Genomic DNA, 19,752 nt, shown 5'->3' on the forward strand with positions numbered 1-19,752 from the left:
CCCCCCTCTGCCTGTCAACCTTCCTATTTTTTTGGATTGGTTGGATTTTCAATATCTAGCTGACTCTTCCTGGTAGTTGAGTAGAGTGAGCAAAGTCGGTCTGATTTACGAAGAGAAGCAGTGGGACAAAATGTTTTGATTCAGACCGATTCATTTATGACAATATGACTGAGAAGCTCATTTCACGCCGGGACTTCGGAGCGCTCCTGCTTGCATGACTCGCATATTAGATTTGATCAAAGGAAGTGCATCTACAGTAGCTTACACTTCCTGGTTTCTCCGAGATCACCTATCCTACCTTTAATCTGTTTTTAGGGAACCCATTCATGTATAACTGTAAATATACTGCACCTGGCCTGTGGTACCGCTGTGACCTTTGATCATTCTTCCTGCTACTGTAACTCTCCATAATCTGTCCTTTTATAACCCTGTAGCAGTTTTCTATAATGTGAATTACTTGTGAGAATAACACTGGAAATGAAGGATGTCATTGAGAGTACTCATGATAAGGTATTTAAGATACAAAAATATTTATTGATATAAAAGTATGTGTTTTACTGTGAAGCAGGCTGCATTTACCTCGTTAGAACTAAAACAGAAGTGTGTGCGGTGTACGTGGGAGGGCGTGTTTAAGATTCCTCAGGCTGTCAACCCTGTCTGACCCACATGTGACTCATCTGAAAGATCGCAGCTGCTCGTCCTCACAAGACCGGTCAGAAAACCTTGAAAGTGACACTCAAAGTTATACTCTTAAATGGTGGTAAGGACGCCTTGTAATAAAAAAAAAAATCATACACACTCTTTGGGAAAGCTGAATAGGCAAAACAACTTTTTCAGTATAGTAGCCTACACTGTATAGCGTATGCAGTGGAATATGAAGGGTCCTGGTGTTCATCCCTGGGGAGCTTCTGTCCAGGTGAAACACTGGCACAGATACAGCACTTGTTTACATGGCAGTCAAGATGTCAGTGAACATTACGAAACAGAAATAGAATGTTATAGAACATATACAATGCAAAAGGCAATGGCTTGTGTATGTTAATTTACATATGGTATAATATTCAAAAAGACATTCAGCTTCTGAATATTCAAACATATAAATACCCCTAGTCGCTGGCACCATAGTAGAGCAGGAGAGGATCTCTCTTCCCCCCCCTCCCCCCTCTACCCAAAGAGGTAAACAGTACACCAATCTCTCTTATGGTCTGGAGCAGAACTGGACCTTCATTGAGGTGCATTTCATTTGTCTCACAACTGGAACTTATAAGAATGACCCATTGGTTACTCTGCAATGGGTAAGTCAAACCCAAGTGCTAAACAGTATTTGCAAGTTGTGATGGCCTAGGTCTACTAAATACATTCACTTGCTTATTTTGATCCACAAGGTGTGTGTGTTACCATGACCCCCCAACACACACACACACACACCCTGAGGGATTCCAGATTCCAGGGCTGTTGTATATGCTGGTCTGTCCCTCAGGGAAATGTGGATATGGACCAGAACAGGCTCAGCAGAGCCAGACAGCGGCTGGCGGCAGCAGACACGGCAGAGTTTCTGACCCGAATGCGGCCCTCGACCGCTGGGTACACACGCTTCATGGCAGACAGGTAGCTGGAGAACACCGAGATGTCCATGTCACCTGCAGGGGAGAGAAGAGCCATCAGGCTGTCTTCATGGTCAGGGCGTTTAAAGGTTTGTTTACACTTAATAGGTGAATGTTTGTGTGCTGGCTCAGAGAAACAGCTGTTTGACAGACCCAGAGTGTCCAGAAGGCTAATCTTAACACCAGCTGTTTCCCAGTGAAATCCATACCTTACATCACCAGCATGCAGTTCTGCCTCAGTATGGACTTAGCATTGCATTTGGAGAAATATAGTTAGTTCCCTAATAACATTATGCTATGAATTGGGAAACTTAAATTATATTCAGTAATGGACGTTCATTATCATGTTACTTTTTCACTTACTGTTGAGTAAAATGATTACTTTGATAATTCATTCAAAAGTATGAACTAATTGTTTACTGAATGAGGTTAGGTAGAGAGAAGAGAGTGACATTCATGAACATGAGAAAGAGAAGCAGAGAAAGAGGAGGCAGGAGGAGACACCCTAACCTCACGAGCAAGAGAAAGTGTGGTTGGTTGGTCCAGATGTTCTCCAGATGTTCGAAGTTCAGAGTAGAAGCGTCAAGGCAGTTTGACTCGCCACAAAATGCTTTTGGTGCGTGATAGGCCATTTAAAACAATTGGTGTTCTTCAAAACGCTAGCGTCAGACTCTTCCAGTGCGTCTGGGGCTTAAGACACAGAGGTTTATCACATTGCCGTTCCAGTCATAGTTTTGTTTGTCCACACTATTTTGTGAGAAACGCAGTAGAATTTAGACTTTCGGGACAAATCCATTGCACCCGAGTTACCTGAGGTACTTGGGGCCCACGTGACTAGTCTGGACTGGTACAGTGGCACATGGTGGGTGTGGATCGGTGAGCACCCAGGAACCGCAGAATACCCTTGTCCTGATCAAAAATAGGAGTTCAAAAACTATATATTCTAATGTCCAACGGGATAATCTTTTAGTTGTGCCACTACAGTCCACTCTATATTACCCAGCTCCATTGCCCACAACTCCAGTGGCTCAAACCATGCTAAATATGGCCGTCTGGAATGTCCGGTCATAGACAAACAAATCTTTTATAGTAAATTATCTTATTCAGGATAAACATTTAGATGCTATATGCTTGACTGAGACCTGGTTAGGCGCGGATGGTCAAATGAAGCTTCCACTAGACTTAACTTAACTTAACTCTGCCACCGTGGATACATTCAAGAAAAATCTGAAGACCTACCTGTTCAAAAGGGCATTTCCCCACTGAGTAATAACAATGCAGGTTTTTAATTTTGTTAGCATAATGTCATTCCTATTTTACATTGTTTTCTCATGCCTGAATTTTACGTTTGTGTTTTTCTGTTGTCTATTGTATTTGCATTTTGTATTTATTATGTTGTGTAAAGCACATTGAGAGGCACGTTGTGTCTGAAATGTGCTCTATAAATAAAGATTATTATTATATTATTATAGCTCACCAGTGTCATGCTTCAGTTTCTCCTCCTTGATCATGGAGAAGCCGTCTCCTCCGTCTACCATGTAGGAGGGCAGGACCAGCCTGTAGTTCTTCTCCAGGTCCAGGGGCTCATATCTGGGCACCCGACACTGGGTACACCGCAGGCTCAGGGCAGTCACCCGTTCCCCAGCCGGCCGGGAGACGTCAAACTCCACATGGATTCCTGTAGGGAGGGCAGGAGACAATGCAGGGGTTTCTCTCATTGTGCAAAGGGAGAGAGAGAGAGAGAGAGAGAGAGAGAGCAATTCAAAACACGCCTTACAAATGTCTCAGTATACACTACAGAACAGTGTCCAAACTAATCCCTTACTTCCTGGTACCTTACTGGCTGGTTCCTTACTGGTTGGTACTGTACTTCCTGGTACCTTACTGCCTGTTTTTTTTTACTGCCTTGTTCCTTACTGCCTGGTTCCTTGCTGGCTGATCCCTCACTGTCTGGTTTCTCACTGGCTGACTGGTACCTGAGACTTGGAGGAATTCCCCAGTGTTGCTGCCATATCTCCTGACTGAGTGTTCGAAAGCCTTCTTCAGTGTGGAGCCCTTCAGCAGGACCAGGTCCATGGTAATGCCGAATGGTAAGACTGAGAGCACCTCCTCCATGGTTATGGTACCTGGAGCACACAGATCATAGCATCATACAGCACACCATAAACAAAAGGCATTGTGTATAGAGTTACTGCGGGGGGAAAAAAGCAATCAATCAATCCGATTTTAATTTAGCCAAGTAGACTTCCTACTACGAGAATATTTTGTAGATTCTATCACATTGACATTTTGCACTGTTCTGCCTTGGTTCATAAACATAGCAAGGCAGAACAGTGCAGAATCTCAAAGTGATAGAATCTACAATATACAATAGCCTACAGTCTAAAAAAAAAAGTAACCTATTAAATAGCCTACACAGTCAACGCGACATGCCCAAAAGAATATCTAAAGACCGGACTCCACCTGTCATATTAAGCAGCGTCAGTAAAATGCATGGGGTGATAGGCTACTCTTTCAGTTAACGCTGTATCCGGAGAAGAGCACACAGTTGGACCTGGCGCGCTGGACAGACAGCACTCTCACGTAGTAAAATAATGAAAACCATTAAGTTAAATGATACAAATATTATAGCCTAGTATTGCAATCCTATAATGTTATACAACTGTTGATTTGAAGTAAACACAATCATAACTCATTTTACAGCAATCCCAGCAAGTCATGGCGACGTCTTTCAGAGACGACTCAGAAAGACGTCGTCATTACGTCATTTGGCTTGCTGGGTACAGGCCGTCGGCCGATACCGTCGGGCTTGGAACACGTCTCAGCCAATCACAATCAAGGGCTGTAACTACCCATTTTAGAAAGATGCATATGTTCATATTTCATATGCTACAAAGAATAGGCTGTAGGCTACACGGAAAAGAGTGTTTCCTGTCTGCAAGTAGTTTGATATTGTCAATCATTTCCCTTTTATGATAGATGGTGAGTGGAGGGCAAAATGCCACCAGAAAAAAAGATTAAAGAAAAATAAATGGACATTGTAATTTTTTGGGGTCAAAGCAGCAGAAAGGCAGGATCAGGAGAGGCAGAAGATGCATCAGGGTTACAGGTGAGATTATAGTCTGACTCAACAGATGTAGGTTTTGTGGATAAACCTTGTCATTCGTTGTCACATTGCCCAATCAGTGGCGACGGAAATTAATCTAATTCGGCCACCACCCAGATTCAATCCAGACTATGTGAAACAACAACCCAGTGTGTCCCTACCAAAGCTCAAATCAAACCTACGCCCCTGTCTAGTGGTCAGAGTTTATCTAGCTGTACAGGCAGAGTTGAATGGGGCTTATAATAGTTGAACCTGTTAATATTTAGTGGATGGGAAGCCGACAGATGAACATGAATGAAAAGTCTTTGGTAGGCCTACTGCTGATTAATGTACAGAAGTCACGTCGGATGGGTGATGATGAGGACGAGGTTGATACAGGTAACGTTATAGCTCTGTATTAAGGCGTGTCTTTTATTTAATGAATGAATGAATAAATGAAGGAATGAATAGTTCATTAATTCATTAATTCATTCATTTTTGGAAATCAGTATAGATACCCAGCCCTAGTATTAATGTGTTGTATAACTTGGTAGTCATGTAAGTTAAGCTGTGCGCATGCGTGCTGGAGCAAGTGGGGAAGCTATTTCGTTTCTAAAGACGTTTCTAAAGATCATATTACAGAGGCATGTGAAAAACCACAACAGGCCTACGCTCTATGTAAGCACAACTAGCGATTCATAAAGACAGATTGATGAAAAACAACCGGCAGAAAATAGATTTTTTAGAAGCTGCATTCTCAGTGCCCCATCAGCCGCCATTACATGGATATACTTGGCTCACGCTGGATTTTAAATTTCTTCTACAGGCCTCCGAATTACACCAAAGTTATCTCGGTGAGTCAAACGTCTTATAATATGCCGTAAATAAGGTCCAGGTTGTCAAAAACAAGCATTCTCCTTTAAGTGAATGACTAGCTAGTAAAACAGCTGTCAACGGACCGTAACGTGGACTGTATTTCCATGAGGACTGTAGGGGGTGACGGAGCACTACCAAAACGCTAAACACGGATGAAAATGAAGCGATATGGCAGAATACAAGACACATTTAAATCAAAAACAGTCTGAAAATCGATTTTCTTGCATTCTTTCACTGACAGAAGGCGCACAAATCTAGTTTTATTTGGATTTGTATGGGTAAGCCAGCCTTACCCTGGTTTATAGGAGCAATCGCCACTGCTGCAATCCCTTTCAGAAATTTGCTACCACCGCCGAGTTCATTAAAGGAGTGGAGGAAGAGTCGAGGACTAAGCTTATTTCTTACAATGTGGACCAGCATTACAATGCCAAAGGTAAAGAAATCAACAGCTAGCAAAGTCAGGTAACGTTAGCTGTTAACTAGCCTCAGTGTTGTGGGTTGGGTTTTATATGAAATATAGAGTTAAATACATCAATATGATGGTCAGTAACCCTTTATAACAATAATTATCTTATAATCAGATTACAAATGGTTATTGATACAATCTTGCAGCGGTCATTATGAAATTATTATTGTATATATCCTTTTTCTGTTGTACACGCAGTTGCCTGTAGCCTATATAAGAGAAGTTGTTTGCCTCGTTCTTCATAATCCTGAGCACTACAATATCAAGGACCCTTCATTTGATATCGTTTCTCTTTCTAGCTTGAACTAATACAGATTATCAAAACAAATGTATGTTTTGTGACACATTGATGTTGTAACCACATTTTAACTGAAAGGAGGTATTTCTTGACGTTCAGGCAGTTGATTAGCGCGAGTGCAGTCCTACATGTAGAAATTTGCCAGAAACCATACGTTGCTGTGATTGGTTGATGCCGCTGTGAGCATTTGATGACGTGCGGCGGAGTTCCCTCCCCCTCGCCCTCCAGCCCGTCCATTCTAGCATCAACCTTTAAGATTGCTCTTCCGTATTCGTAGATTCTGTTCTTAGTTCCCACATGTGAGAACATTGATGAATGCCAGAATCTTCTTGGAAATGGCGTTAATGAAGTTTAAAAAGAAATGCTTCCCAAGAAATTCTTAAATTCGTTGGTGAATGAGGCCCATTGACATGAAACATGAATAAATCTTAATGAATGTTGTCATTAAGTTTCATTCGGTCAATTATGTAATTTTAATGTGAAGTTGACATTATTTTTGATAATTAGGCCTGCTAGGTCACATTTATGACAGGTTATGTCGTCGTGGTTAATGTCAAGTTATCATAACAAAGACATCTCAAACAATGTCAACTTTGCATTAGAAATTGCATAATTGACCGAATAACACTTAATGACAAGTCATAAACAGTCATAAAGATTCCTCATGTGTCATGTCATTGTCATGACAGTGTCATGACAGCATCATGGCAGTCTTATGCGCACCGCTTCAAATAAAGCATTACTGGGGGTTCAGTTTACAGTATAACATGTTCAGCAGTGTTCATTTTCTGCAACACAAGACACTGCACTGATCACAACGACAGTAAGCTACAGTGAGTGTATGGGATGAATAGGTTTCAGGCAGAAATGAGACGCACCATTGTTGTGGCGATCATCTATTGAATTTCTTATTGCTCCACTGTTGAGGATAGACAACCCGACATGGTTCCACTGCACTTCATCAGCGTATTTAATGTTGTGGTGAACCTAGGGGAACAAGCCATTACAAAACGCAGTCAGAAGCTGTTCTAAGATTGGATATATGGTGACAAATACTTAAGTGACCTAAACTCAACAAGTATCTTTGCATTGTGTTGAGCGTCTACAGATGAAAGAAGAAGTGATGGATTCTGCAATAGCAACTTAACTTTAACTGGTTCTAGTTCTTGGCTCTCTCTAGGTTATTACAGGGACTTGTACAGGCATGCCCTTGTAACTGTAGGCATTTTCACACAGGCTTCTTGGCATTAGGATTTGACAACTGTTGTTGCTGTGCGTTTATTTTGTTAAATCCTACTATCAGTGTTTCCTGTGGAACTGATCTCTTGGTGTGGTGGTGTGTGAAAAAAAGAGTCCGATTTCGAAACCAAAGCGGGGGATCGGAGACCGCCCTTCTTCCTCCCTTGTTCCTCTCTCCTGTCCCCCTTCCTATAAGTAGGCCTATAAAGATGGCCTAACTTATCTCGTAAGGTACTAGGTACTGTCGCCTCACAGCCAGAAGTCTTTGGGCCTTTCTGTGCGGAGTTTGCATGTTCTCCCCATGTTCGCAAGGGTTTCCTCTCAAAGAACCCAATATCAGAAACACATGGAGAAGAACAGATCGCTAACGCTGTCCATTCCTGGACAGATGGACAGGAGCACTTTCTTGCCCCCCCGGGTGCGTCCCCATGCACGCTGCCTACTGTCTTCTCCCGGCTGCCCTTGGGGGAAGGACGTCGGGATGGGTTAAGAGCAGTGGATGCTCTACACCGTGTGATGTGCATGTGTCTCACCGCGTGACAAATCAAATGTGTTTGTTGCTGTTTTTGTTGAATGTCAATTATCAAACTCAAATCCAGAGACAACAGTTGAGTAAACATTAGGACCATAAACTCAGCACAGAACAGAACAACAGCTGCTTAGTTCATCTGTGTCTCAGCATAATAGAGGCGGTATTTCCATTTACACAACCAAATCACAGAGCCACCCACTGGTCTGCAGGTGAACGATTCTCTGAATCTGATTGGTTGATGACAGGATAAGGAAGAATGCCACCGTGCAACGGTCACTCACCATGGCGTCGCAGATTAGGTTACCAAGGTTACATTCCCTGAAGCGACACTCCTCGAAGGTGCCGTCGAGGAAAACCAAGGTCTTTCCCACGTACTGGGACGAGTACTGGGCCAGGTTCTTCTTCCACTCCTCCACCTCCGCTAGAACTGCCGGGTCTGAGACACACACACACACACACTCCACTTTACAAGGAGTTGTATCACCTCATTACGTTGACATTACTGCTGCTTACTGTCACCTTATTTATATTACATTACTTGATAAAATACCACCTTATTACTAGTATATCACCCCCTTATTAAAATACAAAATAACTTGATAATTAGCACCTTATTATTAGGAAATTACTAGGTAATTTCAACCTAGTTTCTAAGAAATTACTTCATAATTACCACCTTATTATGAGGAAATTACTAGGTAATTTCACACGGTAATTACCACCTTATTACTAGGAAATCACTAGGTAATTTCGACCCCCTAAAATAAAGTGTTACCGATTTATTATAGTCAGCAATCTAGTGTATTGTCTCGCTTGTAATCCAAAACATGCTCCCATATATTCCATTTTTCATTGTGCCTGTATCATCAACGTCATAGACCATAGACGTGTTGTGGCTTGGTGCTTTGTACTGCCACCTCACAGCAAGAAGTGTTCTGTTCTGCCTTTCCACCTTAAAATCACACAAAATCTAACCCCCTAAAATAAAGTGTTACCAACAAATCCTCTCGAGACATACATCAGTCCAGACAGGCAGATAGACAGGCAGGCAGGCAGTCCAGATAGGCAGGCAGACAAACAGACAGGCAAGCCAGATAGACAGCAAGAGAGACTGACAGACAGACAGACAGACAGACAGACAGAGGCTCTGCAGGGGCAGGTGGATAAACTGATGACTGGGGATCAGTAAGGTCATCGGCGTAGGTCACTCTGGGTTCGAGGTGGATCAAACCATCGCCAAGCGAGAGAGAGGTGTAGATGTGGTCATCGGAGGACATTCCTATACTTTCCTCTACACAGGTAAGTAAGGAACTAACAACTTATCTGTCTTTCTCATTCTTTCTCTCTTTCCTTCTGAAACAAGATGTGACAGAAAGCTGAGAATGCAGGGCAAAATTCACATAAATGAAATTAGAAAACAGAAAACAAGACAAGCAGTTAGAAGTATCTCTCCCTCTCACAAGATTCACAGGAAGTTCTCTCTTCCTCTTTCTCCCTGTATATCTCCCTCTCGCACCCCCATCTCTCTCCCCCTCATTCTCTCTCTCCCACCCCCTCCATCTCACTCCCTCCATCCCTCCCTCTCTCGCTCCTCTCTGGCCTCTGGACATTTTAAAAGGCAGGTGAAGACCTGTCTGTTTAGACAGGCTAGCCATGTGTGTCTGTATTTGTTACTGTCCTGGCTCTGTAATTTATTGTACTTTTTTTCTGATGTTCTGCGTGTTTTTAATTATGTGAAGCACTTCATGACCTGTGTGTATAAGAAGTGTTACACTAAATAAACTTTAAGCCTACTTACTTTACTCTCGCTCTCCCTTCTCTCTCTCTCGTACCCCCTCTCCATCTCTCTCCCGATCTCTCTCTCTCTCTCCCTCGCTCTCTCTCTCCCTCCCTCCCTCCAGGCAACACCGAGCCACAACATGTCTATGGTCTATGATGCTGATAATGTATAATGATATATGGAATTTATGGGAACATGTTTTGGATTCCAAGCGACAGAATACACTAGATTGCTGACTATAACAAATCCTCTCCAGACATACATCAGTCCAGACAGACAGCAAGACAGTCAGACAGATACACAGTCCTGGCAGACAGGCAGGGAGACAGGCAGACAGGCACAGACAGACAGACAGGCAGGCAGGGAGGCAGAGGCAGACAGCCATTCCAAACAGACAGGCAGACAGACAGTCCAGAAAGGTAGACAGACAGTGTAAAGGAAATTATTTGTTATTAGATATTATTTAAATTAATTTGACATTCTAGACCAGAGTTAGATCTCTTTATGTCTGCTGTTTAGGCCACAGAACTGGCCTCTCACACCTTGGCTACAGAAAGAATGCTGTTTTTGAAGAAGTAACTGTCTCTGCTCGCACCCCAGCCATGCCAGTCTCTCTGTCGACAAAACAGGAATCCAGCTAGACTGGGGGGTGGGAAGCGAAGGCTGGGAAGTAACTGAGACACCAAGGTTTCTTATTTTAAATGTTTAAATGTTGACTGTAACCGCAGATCTGGGCCGCCATTTCTCAAATTGCAGACTGCTGTGTGCATGAAGCAGCTGAGATTTGACGGTCTCCTTCTCGAGACGGGTTATTGGGGGTGTTTGTATGTTATTGCGCTGTTTGCATGTGTTGTATGTGACTACTGTGCTGCTTGCATGCTTGCATATAATAAACTTTGTTAAACTTAGAACGTTTTGCATTGAATCTCTCCTGAACAATACTCTGTGACAGAAATGTTCACAACAACAGGTAGACACACAGACAGGCAAACCCGCAGACAGACAGGTAGACAGCCCCTGACAGTCCAGAAAGGTAGACAGACAGACAGACAGACAGGTAGACAGTCCAGACAGACAGATGGTCAAGACTAACAGACAGACAGGTAGACAGGCAAGTTACTCTGGGGTATGCTGTTGTCTAGCAGGATGGGGTTCCCAGCAGCCTTCACCACCTTCCCTTCTGGGTCAAAGGTCACCTTCAGGTATCCCAGGTATTTCCCGAAAGCAAAGGCCTGGACCACCGGGACATCCCTGCCATCCTCTGACCGCACCATGAATGGGTATGGACCCTCTGGAACCTCAGAGGACGGGGCGCTGCCTGCCAGGAGGGAGGGAGAGAGAGAGAGAGAGAGATGGAGGGAGAGAGATGGAGAGAGGGGGTGGGAGAGAGAGAGAAGGGAGAGCGAGAGAGTAAAGTAAGTAGGCTTAAAGTTTATTTAGTATAACACTTCTCATACACACAGGTCACAAAGTGCTTCACAGAATTAAAAACACAGAACATCAGAAAAAAGTACAATAAATTACAGAGCCAGGACAGTAACATAGAAATACAGACACACATGGCTAGCCTGTCTAAACAGACGGGTCTTCAGCTGCCTTTTAAAATGTCCACAGAAGCCAGAGAGGAGAGAGAGAGGGAGGGATGGAGGGAGTGAGATGGAGGGGGTGGGACAGAGAGAACGAGAGAGGGAGCGATACAGGAAGAAAGAGGAAGAGCTAACTTCTAACTGCTTGTGCTTTGTTTTCGAATTTGACTTCTGTGACATTTAACCTGTATTTTCAGATTTCTGTCGTATCTTGTTTTACATGCGTACCCAGAAGGAAAGAGAGAAAGAATGAGGAAGACAGATAAGTTGTTAGTTCCTTACTTACCTGTGTAGAGGAAAGTGTTGGAATGTCCTCCGATGACCACATCTACACCCCTCACTCGCTTGGCGATGGTTTGATCCACCTGGAACCCGGAGTGACCTACAGCGATGACCTTATTGACCCTCAGAGTCATCAGTTTATCCACCTGCACCTGTAGAGCCTCCACCTCATCCTCAAACCTCAGGTGTGGACCTAATGAGTGGACAGAGGCAATGGGTTCACCTACGTGCTATAAGCTGACTATATGAAATATATTCACATGTTGGTCAAGTTGGACAAAAAATGTCTACTAAATGGCATGTCTTCAAACAGTCAAATAAAGAATACCTTGTAAAAAGAAGTGTGTTTACATTAAATGGACTATTTCTATGTAGCTTACCTGGTAGGGATAGGTCTGGGGTTTCTGTTGTGGTGTAACCCACCACGCCCACCTTCTCCGCGCCCACAGTGAACACCTTGTAGGTCTGGTAGTAGCCGCTGATGACTGGGGCCAGCGTCTGGTCTGCCTTGACATTGGCACTGAGCACCGTGAAGTTGACATCCCTCAGGAATGGACTGAGCAGACCCTCCACCCCGTTGTCAAACTCATGGTTCCCGAAAGCCTGTGTGGGACCAGGAAACAATCTGTACAGTATATCAACCGATTTTTTTGCACAGTTGATACTGTTTTGTCTAATCTTTTACTGTTTGTGCGAGTGTGTGTGTGTGTGTGTGTGTGTGTGTGCGTGCGTGCATGCATGCATGCACACTTGCTTGCATAAATATGGATTATGAATCAACTTTCAAGTAGGCTATCAAATAGCCATAGTCAAGCACTGAACCTGGCTCATAAAATCGGCTCAGTTAACTTGACGGGTGTAAGGTTTCGCAGGCGAGCCAATAAAAACTCGAGTCTTGAATGCGTGCCATACCATAGCATCGTATCCGAGCCTATTCATAAAATGTGCCGCCTCGGCGCCCTTGTAGTAGTTGAACCAGACCGTCCCCTGAAACTGATCTCCAGCGTCCAGCAACAACACATTGCGTTCCCTGCTCCGGATGTCTGCTATTTTAGTGTACCTCCTGGCCACTCCTGCGAAGCAAAGACCACCAGACCTACATTTTCCCGACTCCCGGCTCGTCTCCTCAATCCGACCGTGACAATCGTTGGTGTGAAGCAGCGTAAGCTCAAAAGCTGAAACACTTTCAAGGATCACGGGGAGAAAGAGCAAAGCCAGGCGTGCGCGCTGACACGGAGAGGTCCAGATGCCCATCTCGGCGTGCGTAAACGCGCAGAAGAGTTGACAGCAACTGGCGGATTTAAGTTTATACTGATACTGTGACGGGTATACTATAGTACCGTCCCTTTAAGAGAGCGTCCTCGTGTCTGCAGGGGAGGTACCGTCCAAGTCAGTTTGCCTTTATCAGATGGTGAATTTTCCACCCAACTCTGGTGCCGACTAGAAAGGTTGCTTTCTGCTCGGGAAGTGCCGCCCTTCCCGTTGTTTGGTGTAGGTGGGGAGAGGATGTTGTTTTGGGTAGGTGGGGAGAGGATGGTATTCTGCTGTAGGGGTGTTTAGGCCTGTCTATAGGCCGTTCTCCGTGGAAATGTATCAAAATCAAGGGAGTGCATCGCGAGCTGCTGGAGGGGCAGGCGTGCCCACCACCAGGTAATAGTACGGGGGGGGGGGCATTCTAATCTTCCGAGGTCTCAGTCTTCCGAGGTCAAATAAGCTATGTATGATACACACATGTATGTATCCTTTTGCCTGCACTACAGGAGCCACGGCTGTTTTGCCGCAGAGGCCTTGTTTATATTAACCATGCCATATAGACCTACTGTAATAGCCTACAGTTACTTATTTCCAGTTACTGTAGGCTATTCCTCAACACGCCGACCGACATGTAAGCTTTGTTAGATTTTTTTCTTTGAGCTGAGATCTACCCTTTGTTTAGAGGTCTAGCCATTATAAACACTGTGGTAGCCTAATCAATAAATAGCCTACGTTGTGAACTGAATTATGTCTTCTGCGCTTCATTTGCTAGAATGCCTGTTTGGGAAACTCATGGAGCTAAGGGGAAACCATTTAGCTACAGTGAGGGAATTTTTTTTATATGATCCCCTGCTGATTTTGTAAGTTTGCCCACTGACAAAGACATGATCAGTCTATAGCCTAATTTTATGGTAGGTTTATTTTAAACAGTGAGAACAGAAAAAGTCCAGAAAAACACAACTCAGACATTCAGGGGCGTGCACAGATAGACACGAGGTGGTGCTAGAGCACGTGCCCTTTGCCCCCTGGACAAGGCAAGTGCCCTTTTGAAAGTTTTTTTTTTTTTTCTTTAATAGTGTAGGCCTACTGTATGTGGCCCATTATCTGTCAGCACCCCCCCCCCCCCCCCCCCCCGTCAACATCTCGCCGCGCAAGGTGCCCTAATCTTTCACTGAGCACCTGCCCCCCAAAATGTCTGTGCACGCCACTGCAGACATTTCTTTTAGTTGGCCACCAGGTTTGCACACATCTGGGATTTTGTCACATTCCTCTTTAGACCCCATTCCTGAAAATTTTCTTAAGTGTCTTCTTACATGTCTTTCGTAAGACCAACCCTACGAAAGATCCCCGCCGGATTCATGAACGCGTGGAAATGTGTTCTTAAACCGCCAAAATTACAAAATTCTACTTTTGTTGTAATCTTATATCAAAGTACAGTAATTTCTTACTTCCTGGAAAACGGTAGGTCACGTGCAATTACGACAACAGGTACCTTAGATTTTAGGCCAGTAATCTCACGACATCCACCCGTCAATCAACGCTATCCTTCTATCGAATCTGTCTAATTTAAAATTAAATTAAATTAAATTAAATTAAATTAAATTAAATTAAATTAAATTAAATTAAATTAAATTAAATTAAATTAAATTAAATTTAAATTCGTCTAAACATTGTACCACCCTCATAGCTTGTTTGCGTCGGAAATACGTCAAACTACTGAAGTTAGATGATCTCAAACGTCCGTTTCTGTGCGACTTTAAGCAAGGTGAAAAACCCCCAATACAAAACAATAGAAAACATGACGTGTATGTACTTGAATACAAAATGCAAAATATATAGCCTAATGAAAGGGATGGGACGTGCTGAGAGCAGATTAAATTGTACAGTTTAGTTAAATGCATTAGTAGGCTACTTGTGGGTCTTTATATGCCCCATCTATACTGGCCTATATGATATATTTTTAGTTATGGATATTCACGTTTTTTTTTTTTACAGAATGTAGATGTGTCCATTCTGACGACTATGGAATATAAGGTGGTGTTGTGCTGAGTGAGTAGCCTATAGCGACTGAGTTTAGTGCTGATTTATTTATTCACTGCCATTTGCAGTGTTTGTGTAGTGCTTTTATTTATTTTAGGACACCATGATGCCTCGTAGAATCATGACTATAAATGTGAAACGTAATTGGAAATGGTACAAATATTCTCATTTATTACTATTATTATTATTATTATTATTATTTCAAGCCTAGGATGTCTGAATTGATGTGAACGCAATCACCTCGGATTTCTCAAATTCAGCCCTTGCTGAATAACGCTCCAATCTGACTGCATTTCCGCATTCTTAAATCCTGTTCTGTGGAGATAAGACATTTCTTGTTAACCTTTTCTTAACTGCGTTCAGGAATGAGGACAAATGTTTCCACCTCCATGTTTGACGGTGGGGATGGTGTTCTTGGGGTCATAGTCAGCATTCCTCCTCCTCCAAAAAAGGGCCGGGTTTCCCGATAAAGAACCAACCTTCTTAAGGAACCCTTCTTAAGCAACCCTTTGTATGGGAGTTAAGAAGTACTTTGGAGTTAAGTGCTTCTTAACTCGTTTGGGAAACCCGGCCAAGGCGAGTTGAATTGATGCCAAAGAGCTCGATTTTTGTCTCATCTGACCACAACACTTCCACCCAGTCCTCCTCTGAATCATTCAGATGTTCATTGAGCAGGGGGACCTTGCGGCGTAGTGTGTTACCAATTGTTTTCTTGGTGACTGTGGTCCCAGCTGCCTTGAGATCATTGACAAGATCCTCCCGTGTAGTTCTGGGCTGATTCCTCACCGTTCTCATGATCATTGAAACTCCACAAGGCGAGATCTTTCGTGGAGCCCCAGACTGAGGGAGATTGACAGTTATTTTGTGTTTCTTCCATTTGCGAATAATCGCACCAGCTGTTGTCACCTTCTCACCAAGCTGCATTTCAGCCTTGTGCAGGTCTCCAGTCTTGTCCCTGACGTCCATGGACAGCTCTTTGGTCTTGGCCATGGTGGAGATTTTGGAATCCGATTGATTGATTGCTTCTGTGGACAGGTGTCTTTTATACAGGTAACGAGCTGAGATTAGGAGCACTCTCAAGATTAGGAGCACAAAGGGAGAGGACTAATTTGTGTGCCTCATGGACTAACCAGTCTGTGGGAGCCAGAAATCCTGCGGGTTGATAGGGGATCAAATACTTATTTCACTCGATCAAATGCACATCAATTTATAACTCATTTGAAATGTTTTTATTTTTTATTTTTGTTGTTGTTATTCTGTCTCTCACAGTTAAAGTAAAATTATAGACTGATAATTTCTTTGTCAGTGGGCAAACGTACAAAATCAGCAGGGGATCAAATAATTATTTCCCTCACTGTATAGTTCCCGGGGTGCGAGTCGGTAGGTGGCGTTGTCGCAGTACTATCGCTCGTCACACAGGATAAATTTGTAGGCTCGTTTTGGAGGTCGTGCCAACCTGCCTTTGCCGGTCTAGACGAGATAATTATGTTGCCGCCACAAACCCATTTTAGTCACAAACACGCACGCAAAACACGCCTACAGTATATTACTGTATCGACTCGTGTGTGCATGTTACACATTTTTTGCACAGGAAGATGTGCATACAGTTACTCTACATTGTATTGCGTCTCTAAATTAAGCAAGCAAGCAACTTTTGTAGAGCCTCCTGGGAGGCTGTTTAACTGAATCTCTGAGCTTGTGCGTCTTTGGGAATGTACTGTATGTAGGCTACACCCTCCAGAGTTCAATGCTGAAGGTTACTCTGCTTGCATAATGCAGTGCCGCTTTATATGAAAAATGTGATCAAATGTGTTTTAAGTTGGGAAGCTCTCTTGCACTGAAATAAAAAACATAAAGTAGTAAAGTAGAAATGGTCTGCGTTCTGAATCGCATACTTCCATACTATAGTATGCCAAAAATGTATTGTATGTCCCAATACATAGTAAGCCACATGCAGTATGGAAAAAATACCAGGATGTTCTACTACATCCGGGCGTACAGGTACTTTGCAGTATGCAAGCCAGCACACTTTTCTGGCTATTCTGACCCACAATCCTGTGCTCAGCATAAATTATGTCACATGTGCGAGTCTAGCCGGAGGCGTTTCGAAATTCGACATTTAATGAGTTCTAAGTTCGCCCATGCTACACTGCTACACCCCTCCACCGAGTTTCATGAAAATGTGTCGGTAGTTTTTGCATAATCCTGCTAATAAATTAACCTGACGTTTTACTTCATAACCATCTGGGAACTCTCGGAACCTGGAAAAGGGCAGGGACTTTCAAAAATACTTGGCAGGTGATTGGATGAACCATCTGTCTATTACTGTCTATCACACGCTAACTTCGACCGCCCCTTACTGTTGGCACACCTAAACCCGCCCAGCATACCCACTAGTATTTCCTCATAGACCGCTGATTGGCTAGATCGTTTTCTGTTCGGGGCACAAGCGGATCTCTATGGTGAGTGTCCAGACTGATCTGCGAGAGAAACAGAATGTGAGCTCGAGAGATCAGAACGGTCTCACAAGGCTACTAACAAATAAACCAATAAACACACGCTACCGAAAACATGACCTCTCGCCCTGCGCTGTCACTGGGGCAGAGATAACCAGCAGGCTCCTGGCTTACCCTGGTTTTACTGGTTTTCCCGTAGACTTAACATGGCGTGCTGTAACTGACTTTCACGAGGCCAAACGGAGGGGCCGATCGCGAGCGCTGACACAATCGGAGGAGAATAGACGCCTTGGCATAATAATATGCAGTTAAGTATAAAAAACAGTCTGAAATGAAGGAATTCAATATATTTTTATTAGGATTGGCCTATGAGAGGAAACACCAGTTATTATAGCCCTCCCTGAACGGGGTTCGGGTTACGATGGTCAACTTGTCTAGCTCATCTGGCCATGGAGCCCAGACTTTATCCTATCCTCTGACTTTCCCTGATCCTGATCACAAAATGGTCTCTTATTCTTAGAGTATATTTCGAGCACATACTCGCATTAACTTTCTGTACAGTTAACCCATTTTGTTACAGATTGCTACCAAACATGACTTTGTTAAACACATCGGAACTTCCTGCAACTCAGTAACAGGTCAACGTCTGTTCATAACATCCTTCATGACCAAAAAACATATTCAAAGAGTATACGATATAAATGCACGCAGTTGATTGGTTCAGATTTGGGAAATTACATACAGAAACACATTTGCATTACGCATTCATATGTTTGTCCTCCTTCCTCTCCAGCCCTGGCTCCAGCCAGTGACAAAGGGTCAGAAAACGTTCCCATTTTTGGTGCTATCTGCCCTCAGAGTGGGGGTATGCTGATGTACTCCGGCCCCAGCTTTCTGAAACAGGGAATAAAGATTAGGGGACGTGTGAGTGGGTACATTCCTGCCCTTCCCCTCTGAGGAGAGGGCTGTTAGCGAGACCACTGGAATGTTCCTAACTCCACGTAGTATGCATTCCACAATCCTCTCTTAATTTGCCCATTCATAGCTGTAGGCTATTTCACTTTAATCACGTGATAGTGGATCAGCTGGCTACATGGAAGTCTAATGCTCAGCTGTCAGCTCTACAACCAATCTCCACAGACTCCCCACCTAAATGCATGACTAACTTCTTCACGGTTGGACACATATGACCTAGCTAGCCATACTCTATCACTGATTACCCAGCATGACCCAACGACCAAAATAAGAGTGATCTGATCTATATTGTGAAATATCACGACTAGAACTAATGATAATGCTCCTGACCCTGATACTACACATGAGAATCCTAACATTTAGAACAGGCATCAAAAGAGCTACTAAACACATCAAGCTCTGAACTCTGAATTCAGAAAATCGATAGGCTTCTGAGTAGAAAAGTATACTTTTCTATACTACTGAGACACCAAGCATAGCTTTTTATGTACAAAACACTACACACAATGTACTTGACAATGGGAAAAATGAATTGTGGCGAGCGCCCTCAGGTGGTCGGCTCTGGTACAGACACGTGCACGCACGTGGGGGCGGCTGTGGCTCAGGAGGTAGAGCCGGTCGTCCAATGATCGTAGGGACAGGGGATCGAATCCTGGCTCCTCCTGTCCACATGTGGAAGTGTCCTTGGGCAAGACACAACCCCAAATTGCTCCTAATGAGCAGGCTAGCGTGTTACATTGCAGCTGCTGCCACTGGTGTGTGAATGTGTGTGTGAATGGGTGAATAAGATGCCATCGTAAAGTGCTTTGGATAAAAGTGCTATGTAAATGCAGTCCATTTACCATTAGCATTTACACATGCATGCACAAACAAACGTACAGGGGTCAATAATGTCTCCCCCTTCAATTTCATCGTGTGGGGGACAAGGACTGCACTGAATATAACCAAACTGTTTCAAATTGAGGATAGGGACATATTTTGACAGGATAGGGACATATTTTGACAGGATAGGGACATATTTTGACAGGGAGGTTGAGAGAGTCAAGAGAGATTAGGAGAGGGTGTGAACGCGAAGTGTTTTTTTTTGTTGTCCTATTTTCATTTGACCTTAATTTTGATTTTGGAGTCACATCGAGTCACATTGCGGGCGCCACGACCACACTGCAGCCAGGTGACAGAAGCCATCCCCACCTCTGGTACCTGTACTCAGCTCACTGGCACGAATAGTAGAAGTAAACCAAATACTTCACTTAAAATTCATTTAAATGTAATAATTTGA

General features: G+C 43.5%; 1 protein-coding gene across 1 annotated transcript; it reads right to left on the reverse strand.

Moving 5' to 3' along the window:
- Positions 1-1,287: 1,287 nt before the first annotated feature.
- On the reverse strand, positions 1,288-13,002 carry LOC311319479 (snake venom 5'-nucleotidase-like; the record flags this gene model as incomplete). Its single annotated transcript, XM_084451039.1, has 9 exons — positions 1,288-1,640; positions 3,082-3,282; positions 3,581-3,730; positions 7,208-7,316; positions 8,382-8,536; positions 11,001-11,194; positions 11,749-11,941; positions 12,129-12,351; positions 12,661-13,002. 9 exons carry the CDS (start codon positions 13,000-13,002, stop codon positions 1,477-1,479), a joined length of 1,731 nt encoding a protein of 576 aa, XP_084307165.1. The 3' UTR covers positions 1,288-1,476.
- Between the last annotated feature and the right edge of the window lie 6,750 nt (positions 13,003-19,752).

The sequence above is a fragment of the Borostomias antarcticus genome, assembly GCF_949987555.1.
Source record: "Borostomias antarcticus genome assembly, chromosome: 16".
Lineage (NCBI taxonomy): Eukaryota > Metazoa > Chordata > Actinopteri > Stomiiformes > Stomiidae > Borostomias > Borostomias antarcticus.